Source organism: Alexandromys fortis, unplaced genomic scaffold, assembly GCF_014885135.2.
Source record: "Alexandromys fortis isolate MF-2015 unplaced genomic scaffold, M_Fortis_MF-2015_v1.1 scaffold_126, whole genome shotgun sequence".
NCBI lineage: Eukaryota > Metazoa > Chordata > Mammalia > Rodentia > Cricetidae > Alexandromys > Alexandromys fortis.
In genome coordinates, this window is record NW_026068018.1 from 1597679 (window position 1) to 1610234 (window position 12556).

Genomic DNA, 12556 nt, shown 5'->3' on the forward strand with positions numbered 1-12556 from the left:
GGTGGAGACAGGTAGATCTCTGTGAGAGACAAGCATGACCTACTTAGAAAGTTTAATGCCAGCCAAAGCTACACAGTGAGATTCTACAGAGAGAGAGAGAAAGAGCGAGACAGAGAGAGAGAGAGAGAGAGAGAGAGAGAGAGAGAGAGAGAGAAGGAAGAAAAGAAGGAAAGAAGAAAATAGTCATTGAATGGCTGAAAGTAAGCAAAAAATGTTCAAATTAAGTAGAAGAGTACAGTAGAAGACTGAACAGATGGAGAGTGACTATGAGCGACAGACTGCTAGATGCAGAGGAGAGTAAGGATATAAGTGGGTGGTAAATAATGACACGCTGACGTTGGGGGGTCAGCAGTGGGCTCAGTGCACGTGTAAATCAGATGTGAGGCTCTGAAGCTTAATAGGCAACCTGGACTGTAGGTAAGTCAAGGAGCAGGACAGAAACCAAGGCCTTTGAAGTGGTACAGAAAGTAATGACGATGAGGTCAAGATGAGGGGCACAGGACTACAATGGGAAAATGTATCGCTGGGAAAGAGAACACCAAGGGTCAGAAAGGTCAGCAAAGGTGTGAAATATGTGGCCCATGGAGTTATAGAAATGATTAAGACTTTAAAAAACAGGGAACACAGGAAGTCATATATAGTGTTTTAATGGTTTGCCCAGCTGAGTCTAATCTGTTCCTGTTTGAACTTCTATCGTTTTTATATATTTGTGTACTTGTATGTGTGTGTGTTTTTTGTTATTGTTTGGTGTTTTGCTTTATTTTGATAGCGTCTCATGTGTAGCTGTAGCTGGCCTGAAGCTCACAGAGATCCACCCACCTTTTGTCTTTTAATTGCTGGAGTTAAAGGGGTACACCAGCATGCTGGACTGACTTCCATTTTCTTTCTATTCTCTTCTCTTTCCCTCCATCTCTCTTTCATTTGAACTTCCTTTTCATATTTTGTACCTCCTTTGTAACGCAAATCTTTGTCGTTTTTAAAAAAATTAAATTACATTTATATTTATTTGTGTGTGTGTGTGTGTGTGTGTGTGTGTGTAGGTCAGAGAACAACTCATAAGTGTCACTCTGCTTCCACCATGGGGATTTCTGGAATTCAATTCACCTTTACACACTGACCCACCTCACCTGCCCAGTCTGCCTTTTATATATCACATTTATGTCTATACTAGGCAATGAAAGAAAGCCCGTTGGTGTCTTCTAAAGCACAAAGCACATATTTCAACAGTTCTTCAGCAGCTGAGATAGTAAGTGGTGACTCTTGGAAGAGTCCATGGGACCAAAGGCAGAGCCATTTCATTAAGGGGCAGTCTAGATTTTTCTTCTTTGGTGTGGAAAACAGAACCCAGGGCCTCCTAAATATTAGGCAGTTGCTCAACCACTAAAGCTGCATTTTACTCCTATTGTGGATGAAAGAACACAAAACGATGGTTTTAAGAATCATCATTCAGAGAAATCAGTGCGCAAATATAAAGAAACAATCAAATTTTATTTTCAGAAGTTTTCAATTCTTAAATAGTATAAAAATAAACAAGCATCTGTTCTAAGACTTCTTTTTCACATAAGTTAATTTAAACACACGCTTCTTTCAGGCACTGTGACAGTTATACTCTTAACCCGGATTTCCAGGTTCAGTCATCAGAGTCACGCTCACAACCCTCACGTTGACTTGTTTAAAAACAGAATCAATGACATTAACAGTTTTTATACACTTTTTTCTAAAGTCGATTATCTTTTCGTCTTAAACGTTTTAAGCATATAATCTTTAAAATATTTTGTGATTTCTTTGTAATAAAAGAAATTTCTCCTTTCTCTTAGCAAGACACTTTTTTAGTTATTTACATAAATATTATCTGTAATCAGTTCTTGATTTGTGAATACTAATGCCTATAGTGCTTTAGAGATAGTTTCTTAGTAAGGTAGGTTTTAACTAATTAATAAAGCACCTGCAGGGCCTTCCCAGTGTCTAAAACGACAGTCTTTATAACACACGTAGGTGAGACAATGTTCTCTGCAGTCTGCTATAGGGGTAAATTCACACTTTAAACTTCTCAATATACCAGACTAGTCTCCTTAAAATTTGCCCACGAACATTAATCTCATCATTTTGCTTGATTGTTTACACAGGAATTCAGAGAGGTAATCATAAAAACAAGGTACACTGATTCTGACACAATGCAAAAACAAACACGTGTAGGCTTAAACATAGTTTATAACAATAATGTCTAAAAGACATAATTATCCTCAATAAATTAAGTAATATACAGTACCTCAGCTGATAATGAGATGTAGGATGATCATCATTATTGTTTTATATTTATTACTATTGCCCAGAACTACTCACTACCTGACTTATTTGCAAGTAAGAAAGCCATTCTTCACAACAAGAATGTAACTGTCTTGCCACGGACCCCCTGCATTTCCATATAAGGTACTGACATCTTGGTCGGATCCTTCAGTAAAACTAATTATAAGTAAAGATGTCTGCCTTTTGCCTAAAATAGATTTATTCCTCCAAAGGGGAGCTACCTAGCAGTCCTGAGCTGAGGTTTTCCTGAATGTAAGACTTCAAGTAGAAAAAATATTAAAAGAGGCTATAGAGAGAATAGACCTGATATCAAAAACCCGAAAAATAGCAAAACAAAACAAAACAAAAAAAAAAAAAACAAAAAAAACCCCAAAGCTTGGAAAACTACAAAGAAAAACCTATCAGCAGTTTCTCAAAAACAACAAACAAACAAACAAACAAAAAACTGGCAACAAGAAAAAGAAATAAGAGGAGCAGGATGCTGGCATCCAGGCTGGGCTCACACAGTGTACGAGCCTACTGCACTTCGGGTAGCGTGGAAAGGAACAGATTTCAATGTTTTAAAGAAACTCACATGGCCACTGATGTTTTGTGCTGTGAGAGTGACTGTTACATCATACTGTGCAGGAGAAAAACTGTGTAAGCCCAGCTTGGTAAGTAACACAGCAAAAATCTGTTAGTACCAGGCCAGCATCACAAAAGGATCAAAAAATGTTCTTCAGAATTTTAACCCCAAATGTGATCTTTAATTTGGAATCCTTTTCTGTTCTTGGTTGTCTTTTATTGCTAAAGATTTTGCTTGCTACTATTCTTATAAACCAACTCTTTAAAGAACATGCTTTTAAGACAGGGCAGCAGGAGCACCAGAACCTTCCTACACTGGCATCTTGACTCACGAGGAACGTCTGACCACTGCAGTAAGTTGCTGAGAAAAGAAAAATCCTGCCATAGCATTTTCACCATCAATCACAACGTAATTTCTACTAGCTTTAGAGACTTGTGTTTATGATAGCTGTTTTCTGGTGTGGGTCCAAGTTTAACAGCTTAAGAAAGTAAGGATATTCAAAAGTGACCCAAACTCTCAATTTAGAAATTGCAAAAGATTCGCTTTAAGGCTGGTTTTAAAATTGAACGCATTGGCAGGATCTGTCTTAAATGTTCATTGAAAACTGAATTTGTACCCTTTTGCTTTCTGAGATAAAGATACACAAGATTTCTTTAAAATTCCACATTAGCTGCTCCTCATGTAGCAAGGAAGATACAGTCCTAAACAACAGTGTAGATACTTGCAGCATTTTTTCATCTTGTAACAGCATCTAAGTATTCAAACATATTTCCTCTGTTCTTATCAAGATAGACTATGAGCTGAAATTCAAGTAAAAAGATATCAAAATTCACTTCCCACTGGTTTATGTAAAAGAATGAAAACTGTTTCTCTCTTTCACTTGAGGGTGACACGCATTTAAAGTACAAACATAGGAATCGTCACAAATGTAACATTGTTCATTACATTGCCTTCTGTTATAGAAGATGTTAAGTGAAAAGGGCATTCGATATAAATATTAAATAATTAAATTAAATTGTTCATATAAATAAATAAATATGACCAGTAGACGTCTATAGCTCAGTTGAGCGCCCTTTGATTAGCACTGTGGGGTTGAGGTCATCTAGTCTGGAATGGGAGGTGCTTGCATTGATGGTGGCTGTCTTGGAAGGTTGTAGATCTTGCACATTGAAGGAGGTGAAGGGACAGCCCTTCACATTATTACAGATGAGCGACTGAATGGAGGCAGTGTTGATAATCTTAAAACCCACTTCTCCTCCAAAAGTGCTTGGCTTCCAGTACTGAGGAGAACAGATGGGATTACCCATAAGTCCTTTCAAGGAGAATGGTGCTCCAAGTTCTACCATGGTCTCCCCAAAGATAGCATCTGGACGTGGCTTTTCCACCAGCAGGGCAGGATACAGCTCCATGGCATCAATATCACTGTAGAGGGCTTCCAACTCTGCAGCCATTTCCTTCTCTCCTGGAAGATAAAAAAAAAAAAAAAAAAAAAAAAAAAAAAAAAAAAAAAAAAAAAAAAAAAAAAAAAAAAAAAAAANAAAAAAAAACAGATACAGGCTACGTCAAACTAGGAAAAGAACAAAATAGTTCTGTCTGTTGAGCAGAGGTTTTCCCCCTGCTCCCTAGCCCATTCTTATTCCCACCCCTCCTTCTCAATAAACTGAATCCTTAAAAGGGAGAAGAGAAGGAGGAGGAAGTTCATCCCGTACCAAATTCTCTCCTCCTCTTTTCCCATTTCATTCTTGATCCTTCTAGGGATTTCAGAAACCAGCTCTCACCTGTAAGTTCTTCAAATGATGTGTAAGGTTTCAGGGAGAAGCGTTTGCGGTACTCGTTGAGGGACTGGTACTTCATCTCTCTGCTCTGGTCAATGGAGGCCTTTGCTACTGCTTTCACTGCAACTGGAACATTCCTACCCCCGGCCACCTGAGGAAAATGAAAAGTCCAATGCAATTCTTAGTCATATTCCTGCTGTCCTACGTTTTGGCCTCAACACCTCTAGTCTGTAATGGACTTGCCTTTTACAGTTACAAAAAGCAAGCTGATAGACACGTCTGAATATTTACTTCTGTAATCTACCAGAAGACTGCAAGCTTCTTCAAGTATTAGTTTTAAGATAATGTGTTGTTATCTGCTTTGAAAATTGTAGACCAAAACTATAGCCTGTCGAAAATCTAGGTTTCATGTTTCAAAAAAACCAGTAGAACATCTGGTAATTCTCTTAGTAAAAGGAAAAATTATCTCTATGACAGAAATCCAAAAGTTCCTGACCGGCTTGTTCTTGCTTTTCAGGAATGACGCTTACCCGGCCAGCGATCTGTCTGGTGAATGACTCAACGAAGTGGGTGAGTCCGTGCTCGATGAGGATGGAGTTGTTGTAGAGGAACTGCTTGTAGCTGTACTCCTGGTCTTCGATGTGGAAGCTGTCAGGCAGCAGCGGGTGCCAGTGATAGAGTGTGTTAAATTCGGCTGCGATGCGGTTCTGATACTGGAACTGCTGGTTGAATAGCAGCTCGGGGTCGAACTTGAGTTTGAAGTGGTAGCCACTCAGGTGCTGCACGTAGTCTTCGATCACAATCTTGATCGTCTCCCCTGTTGCACAACAAAGAGTTTGTTTTCCTTACTGTCAAACGGTAGGGATGTTCCCAGTCATGTTCCTTCTCACTCTTCACAACAGACAGTCAAAACATAGCAAAGGTAACACATGAGTTTTTCTTTTTGGGGGAGTGGGGAGGGGAGATGGTCTTATTGGTTTTTCTCTTGCTCACCTATCAGTATGAGCCTGCTCGTCTGGAAGAGCCGTTCATCGTCCCACTCAGGATGCTCCTGTTTAAGCACATCACACACTCTGTTGTGCTCCCGAAGCCAGATGGTGGCATACATCATCAGACCAGGCACCAGACCGAAGACCTCCTGGCCCACTGCAAACCGTAGATGCTCAGGGGTGTGAGGGGGGTAGAGCATCTCTACCTGGGTGTCTTTGACTGTGGGAGGATACACCTCTCCACCAATGACCTAAACCACCACAATAATAATAGCAGAGAGTTAAAACAGTGAATAAACCAACAAACACAAGTAGCAGTTTTAAAATGTAAGTGTAAATGGCAGGTGATAGTTCCTAAAACATGAGGAACATACCTGATATTTCAGTTTTCCATCCTTGAAAAGGCGCAGTTTATGTTGTCTGTCTAGAGTTTCGCCATAAATGTGATTTAAGTCCACCTAGAAAATTATGGAGAAACTTCAATTTGTTGATGTCTTACTATCATTTGTTATGAAATTTTTAATGATTTGGGTGTCCTTAAAATTCAACAAATGTTTTTTAGATTTATTTTTCTATGTATGATTATGTACATGCCTGATGCCCATAAAAGTCAGAAGGGGGCATTAAGGCCCCTAGAACCGGAGTTATAGTTGGTTGTGAACTACCATGTGTTTGTTGGGAACTTAAGCCAGGTTTTCTAGTGTTCTTAAACACTGAGTTATTACAAGTCCAACAAATGACTTTTTCATAGCCACAAAATACAAAAAGAATTCATTTTCCAGAGCTCCAAGCCTTTATGTCTCTATTTTAGTAATTAGTTCATTTATTTTACATATTGACTGTACCCTCCCCTTCCTCCTCCTCTCCTCTCTTTTGCCCTTCTTAATTCACCCCTGTATATCTCTTTATGTTGAATAATATTGATATCTCATATTAAATATGGCGCATGCCTCATTATAACCATGATAGTTACTTTTATATTATTTAAAGCAGCAAAATCAGGGTGCAGGTTTTTTTTTTTTTTTTTTTTTTTTATTTCTGGAGGACTAGGCCTCTACCTCAGTGGCAGATGCCAGTGCCTAGCAATCACAAAGTTCTAAGTTCTACTTCCCAGTTTACCAATCATTAACTAATTAAGTTTTGGAAGATGTAGCATTTTTTGCAGACCAAAATTTTAAGTTAAAAATGTAAGGACAATTTACATTATACATCTCTGTGCATGTCTGCTTATTTTTACTAAACTAGTGAATGAAAATAGAACACTCTATTATGGTTCTAGTAGATGTGACAGTTATATAAAAAATGGGCGTGATTTGTTTGGCATGGCAAGATGTCAGCATTTCCTAAGGATTTGCTTTAATTCGGAGTTAAGCCTATCTTACCCCATGGCCCAGTCCTCGGGTGAACCCAGGTCCTCGCTTCTGATCTGTCTTGAAAAACTGATGAGTGAAGTGCTGGGCAAAGAATGCGAACATCATATTCGAGCCTTGAGGATCAGGGATGAACTTTCTCCTTAGAAGAACTTTGTCCAGAACTTCTTTTGAGTCAGGAAGCTCCTTATTCCCTAAAACATGGAAATTCTAGAGTCAAAACCCATTCAAAGATTTGCTGAAGCAAACTGATGACTGTCTGATTCACGAGAGCATTCATCACCTATAAACATAATCTCAAAGAGGATCATAACGCCAATAAAATTGTTTTGCTTTGGGCACAGTTTTATGCTTGTACCCCAGGCTGGACTTAAACTCACTCTCTGTCCCAGGCTGGCCTTGAATTTATCAGTGCTTTGCCTGAAGTCTATCTAGTACTGAGATTACAGGCACTGAGCTAGCTTGCCAAGACTACGAATTAACTTCTAAGATACTGGGAACAACTTATTGAATAGATTTACCAATTTCAGCTAATACCAATTCTATGTAGCACAACAGACTAATGTTAAGACATTATATCAAAATGAAGATTTACTTTTATGGACGAGGCACTTAAATATCCATACTAAAGCCCAAAGCATCTCAGTTTTAAACAAGTGCCGATCCAAGGTCAATTCTAAGTACACACACACACACACACACACAAGCGTAGCTGCAATTGCTACATCTCTAGTGCTTTTCACACACCTTTCACACCCATGGGAGTCGGGCAGTCGTCGGCTACAGGAGGAAGTGCTCTGGTGTAGTAGGAGAGGTTGGAGAAGGCTTCCCAGTTTTTGTAACCATAGTGCACGTTGTAAGTTGGTGGACTGTCAATCAAATGTGATCTGGCTGGAATTTTAAAGAAAAGAAAATGATTGGCCATCATATGAAAAAGCAAGTGAATGTTAATTATCGCTGTGCAATGTGGGAAGCATGGAGATTGGATTTCATTCAGACAAGGACACCCTGCCTTACAATGACTGCACTTTCGCCAGCAGCTACTGCAAAAGCATCTTCGACAAAGCTAGGGCTTTACACAGGACATTATGCTCCAGTAGTCTTGGTTTCTCAAGTCCCACCCACTCCCTCTTCCATAGCTGATGACCAATACAGTTGGGCATGGCACTCACTTAGAACTATAGAGAGTTATTTTCTCTTCTGACCCAAAGCTGAATCCACTACTTGTTTTAAAGGGTGCTGCGTGTTCTGAACAATTCTGGGAGCCATAGGTATTCAATAAACAAATAAAGCATATTTCCTTCACGGGACTGAAGGTCGGAGGTCATAAATAGGATCCTCACTACAGGATCACATATCAGTATTTTGGGCATTTCCAGGGAGGGGTTGGGGATTGAAGAGGTGTGTTTCCAGCCATTTTGAAAAGGTTGGGAATAGTTCTTTGGGTTGGGTTTCTAGGACATATTTTTGTTGGCGGATGCTAGAAGCAAGGAAGGTTTGTACTTACATGTCAACACATATCTCATGATTGAACTTCGCAGAAAGGGAATGTTATTCACGATGTTCCAGACTCCCTTGAAGTGGGTTAGGATGTAGTGGACTGTGTTTGGGGTGGGCTTCAGCAGCAACTTGATTCTTGTCAGAAACTCAGCTGGAGAGCGCAAGCACATGGGAGAAATTAGTGGGCCTCCCCCACAGGACACAAATATACAAAATGATGGTAACTGACCCATTCCAAAGGAAGAAACCCCCAGGAGAAACTTACGTATAGTGCAGTTTTCCCCGTAGAATCCTGTCCGAGTGCAATCACATTTATACTGGTCAAATCCTACGCTCATACATTCACCGCGGTTTTGACAGGGGTTGGAGCAGCAAGGATTTGCTACAGCAAATAAATAAATAAACAAACAAATAAATAAATAGATAAGTCCCTCTTGGTCGTCCTTATCTTAAGGATTTAATTGTGTTCCCATGGGTCTACTTGACAATGGTAAGTTAGAAACGCACACATCGTCCCAGAAAAAGCAAAAGACTATATTAATTAAGTCTGTCTCATCACGGGCTGTAAATGTAGAAATAAGGGGGCAGAAGACTAACTTCACATCTCACAGTACTAACGTTTTCACAGTGACGTCTTGAATGTTCAGATTAGACTTGTTAGTGAACACATTCAAAATTAAAATGGATTGAGCTAGTACATTAGTCAAAATTTAGTGTAAAGAAAACCAAAGTAAAACAGTTTCCTTTTAACATTTTGAATAACTTTTTGTTAAAATAAAAATGTCTTCTGGACTTTCCTGGGAGCAGAAAAGCGCTGGCAGGTATTTAAATCAATCGTTCCTGTTCAGTCGCCTCCACTGTTCACTTTGCATGTATCGATCATATCTTGTCTTACTATAATGACAACCTGTAAACTATTACGGCTATATTTTGTTTTCTTTTTGCAAATGAGAGTGGCCCTCTGCTCGGTTGAGTAATTGGCCCATCCAGTTGCCAAAAGCAAGCCATCCTTGCAGTTCGTCTGTACCCAAGTGGTCCAGACTCTTTGCCCCTGCGCAGCACCCTTGCACTAGGAAGAGGGGTCTGAGACGGAGATCGGACAGGCGCCTTAGGACGCAGGACCACTTACCTGTGTGGCTGAGCGTCAGGGCAGCCAAGAGCAGCACAATTCGGAGGAGCATCGTGGAGGTCGCGGCGGCGGCGGCGGTAGCAGCGGAGCTGGCGGGATGCAGTGCCGAGTTCGTTCGTTCGTGGGCAGATTTCTGAGACTCCCGAAGCTCTTGCTTGCAGTTTGACAACTGGCTGCTAACGGGGAGAACCTCGCTTTTAAGCCTGAAAAGCGGCTCCCACGTGATCTTGTGGTGACTTGTTCTTTCCGCCCGCCCAGTCTTTTCCCTAACCCCTGGGGTGTTGCGTAAGGCAGGAGGGAGGGGGCTGGGCTTCGACCACGCAAAAGGAATCGTGGGAAGACGGCACGCCGCCCTCTTGCACCCCCCACCAGGAGCCTCGAATTGTTACTGTGCACGCGCTCACGCTGGCTCTCGTTGGGGGTCCCGGTTTCCTCTCAGTCTCGCATCCAATGCTCTAGGTTGGGACCGAGGAGCGCGGGGATGCGAGGTCCCAACGCAGGGAATCCCCGCGCCACCCCCCCCGCTGGGTGCAGTCTGACGCGCGCGTGCTGCTCTGAACGTGCGCACACAGCTATCGTTTCTATTTCGTGAAGTTTTTAATGAAGTGAGAGAGCTGCTGCCAGGGTCCACATTTGTATTAGCGGGAATAGGGTGAAGTTCCTCACAGAACTGGCCCGAGTCACCACAGTCCTAGTCGGCCCCTAGAACCGGCATTTCCAAGGGACAGAGTCTGAGCTTCACTTCATCGGAATGCTAAGTGCCCAGGGCATTGCTTTAAGGTATTCCCCCCCCCACCACCACCCCCGCTGTTGTGCTTTTATCATTTTGGTTGACGACTGTTTTCACAGGATATATCACTAGAAAGGAATTCTTTTCTTAAGATGTACTTTTTTGACTTTTTCTGTCCACGTTTTTGAAGAAGGCGTGTTTTGGAAATGGATCAAAAGCTAATTATACTTATTTTCTGAAAACTGGCCTTATTCTGACTAAACCTAAAAACCCAATTCATTCTGAAACATTGTTTGATAAGAAATTAATTGCATAGAAGGGTGATTTTGACAGTTTTGAATGTCATTTTGCTGTTTGGTGGTGGCCAGGGAGGGGTATGAGAGGATGGGGTAGTGAAAAAACAAGCAAAATAAGAAAGTTAGGAAACTAAAATTCATTAAATGTTATGTTCTTAACATGAATGAAGGAAAAGATGACATACAATCTGAAATTAAACTATATTTTCAGGAAAATTAAGTCAGCCAAATGGTTTGAGGCAGGCTGGGCAACACAGCAAGACCTTGGTTCAAAACAAAACAAAATAATTTAAGGAGAGAAAATAAAACAATGAATGGGGGGGAGGGGGGCACGAGAAACAACACTTTGAAAACTATACCAAATACCTCGATCTGTGGAAGTCTTGCAGAAATAATAAAAAAAAAAAATACTCATGGAATTTTTTAACTGTTTGCTTCGTGTGCGTGCTACTTTGATTCTGCGTGAGCCATGGTGACTAAAATCCCAGCTCCTTTGTTCTAGTCATGTTTAATCACTCTACTTCTGGCACTCCCAGCCCTTTACGCCGATTCCTGCGTGAAATTTCCACCGAATATGCAGACTATCCTGATCTTGTGTGCTTCCTTTAAATAGCCCTTGGTTTCTGTTTTATTTTCCGCGGGCAGATTGCATGTGCTCAACATGCAAGTTTATTCGAGCTGTTGATTCTAACTGCTGGCGATGTACTCCGATCTTACAGTGGCATCTTGAGTTGATTTCGAACACTCCCTTCCTCTTCTGATGCTGGCTGTGTACCTACTATGTAGAAAAGTATAGTCTGATGCTTCTAAGGAGATTATGGCCCAGCGGGGGGCGGGCGGGGGGGGGGGAAGCAGTGTTTTGTGGTGTTGAACTTTATTCCCAGCACTCTGGAGGTCCAGGGAGGCAGATCTCTGAGGCTTGCCTAGTCTACAGAGCAAGTTTCAGGATGGCTGGCTCTACACAGAGAAATTATGTCCCTAAAAAATAAAACTAAGAAAGATTATGACTTCCAAAGTGAGGGGAGATACAGGGCATAGAGAATAATCACATTAAGCCATTTAAAATGAAAAGACATTGGAACACAACCATAGCGGAAATCTGATATAAAAATCTGTATGGTTCAATTACTTGATTGAATCTGTAACTTCAAATGGAAGGTAAAGAGAGCTCTGTGTACCTGTTGAGTTACACAAGAACTCAGGAAGAAACTTGGACTGTGAGGACAAGAGCAGTTTTGAAAGGAAGTCCAAATAAGGATGTAGGGGAAAGCATTTTGCAATTGTTTGCTTTTGATTCACCAGGGATGCTAGAGTAAAATACAGGGGTTTATTTTGGATGCTGATTACAGGAGGATAGTAAATGCCCCCAAATCAAGATGTTTTAACCTGCTTCATACAGCAAAGCACAATGGTAATGATGCAACTTAGTAAGATTTTTTACTGTATAGCAACTATAGCTGTAAGTTGTGCAGAAATTTAGTGTTTCTCTGTTCATTTGGGTACATATATGTGTCTGTTATGCAAAATACATTTTGTTAGTGTCTGCAATTTTTGAGAAATTCTATAAGAGGAAAAGAAGAAAACGTATTTACATCTTTGAGAACTTTCTGTTGCGTTTTACTGCCCTCTTCTGCTACTTGAATTTTCAGCAACTTTTTCCCCCTAAAATGCTGGGTAGATGAGATTATTAGGTAGATTTTGGTTCTCATTTTATAATGTTCTTATATAATTACACATGTAGTGTTCATATTAGATTTAAAGTTCATGCATGTACTCAAAATAAATGACATTTTGTTTAATTGTTTTGTCGTTCTGTTGTTGTTGTTGTTTGGGACAGGAAAAAAGAAGAAGGAGAAGAAGGAGAAGGAGAAGGAGAAGAAGAAGAGAGTAAAAGT

At 40.5% G+C, this 12556-nt stretch overlaps 1 protein-coding gene across 1 annotated transcript; it reads right to left on the reverse strand.

The window, feature by feature from the left end:
* Positions 1–1469: 1469 nt before the first annotated feature.
* Ptgs2 (prostaglandin-endoperoxide synthase 2) lies at positions 1470–9857 on the reverse strand. Its single transcript, XM_050162917.1, has 10 exons — positions 9636–9857; positions 8772–8888; positions 8514–8657; positions 7754–7897; positions 7019–7200; positions 6011–6094; positions 5641–5887; positions 5178–5464; positions 4651–4798; positions 1470–4334 (listed from the first exon to the last, which is right to left on the reverse strand). Exons 1-10 carry the CDS (start codon positions 9685–9687, stop codon positions 3925–3927), a joined length of 1815 nt encoding a protein of 604 aa, XP_050018874.1. The 5' UTR covers positions 9688–9857; the 3' UTR covers positions 1470–3924.
* Positions 9858–12556: the final 2699 nt, after the last annotated feature.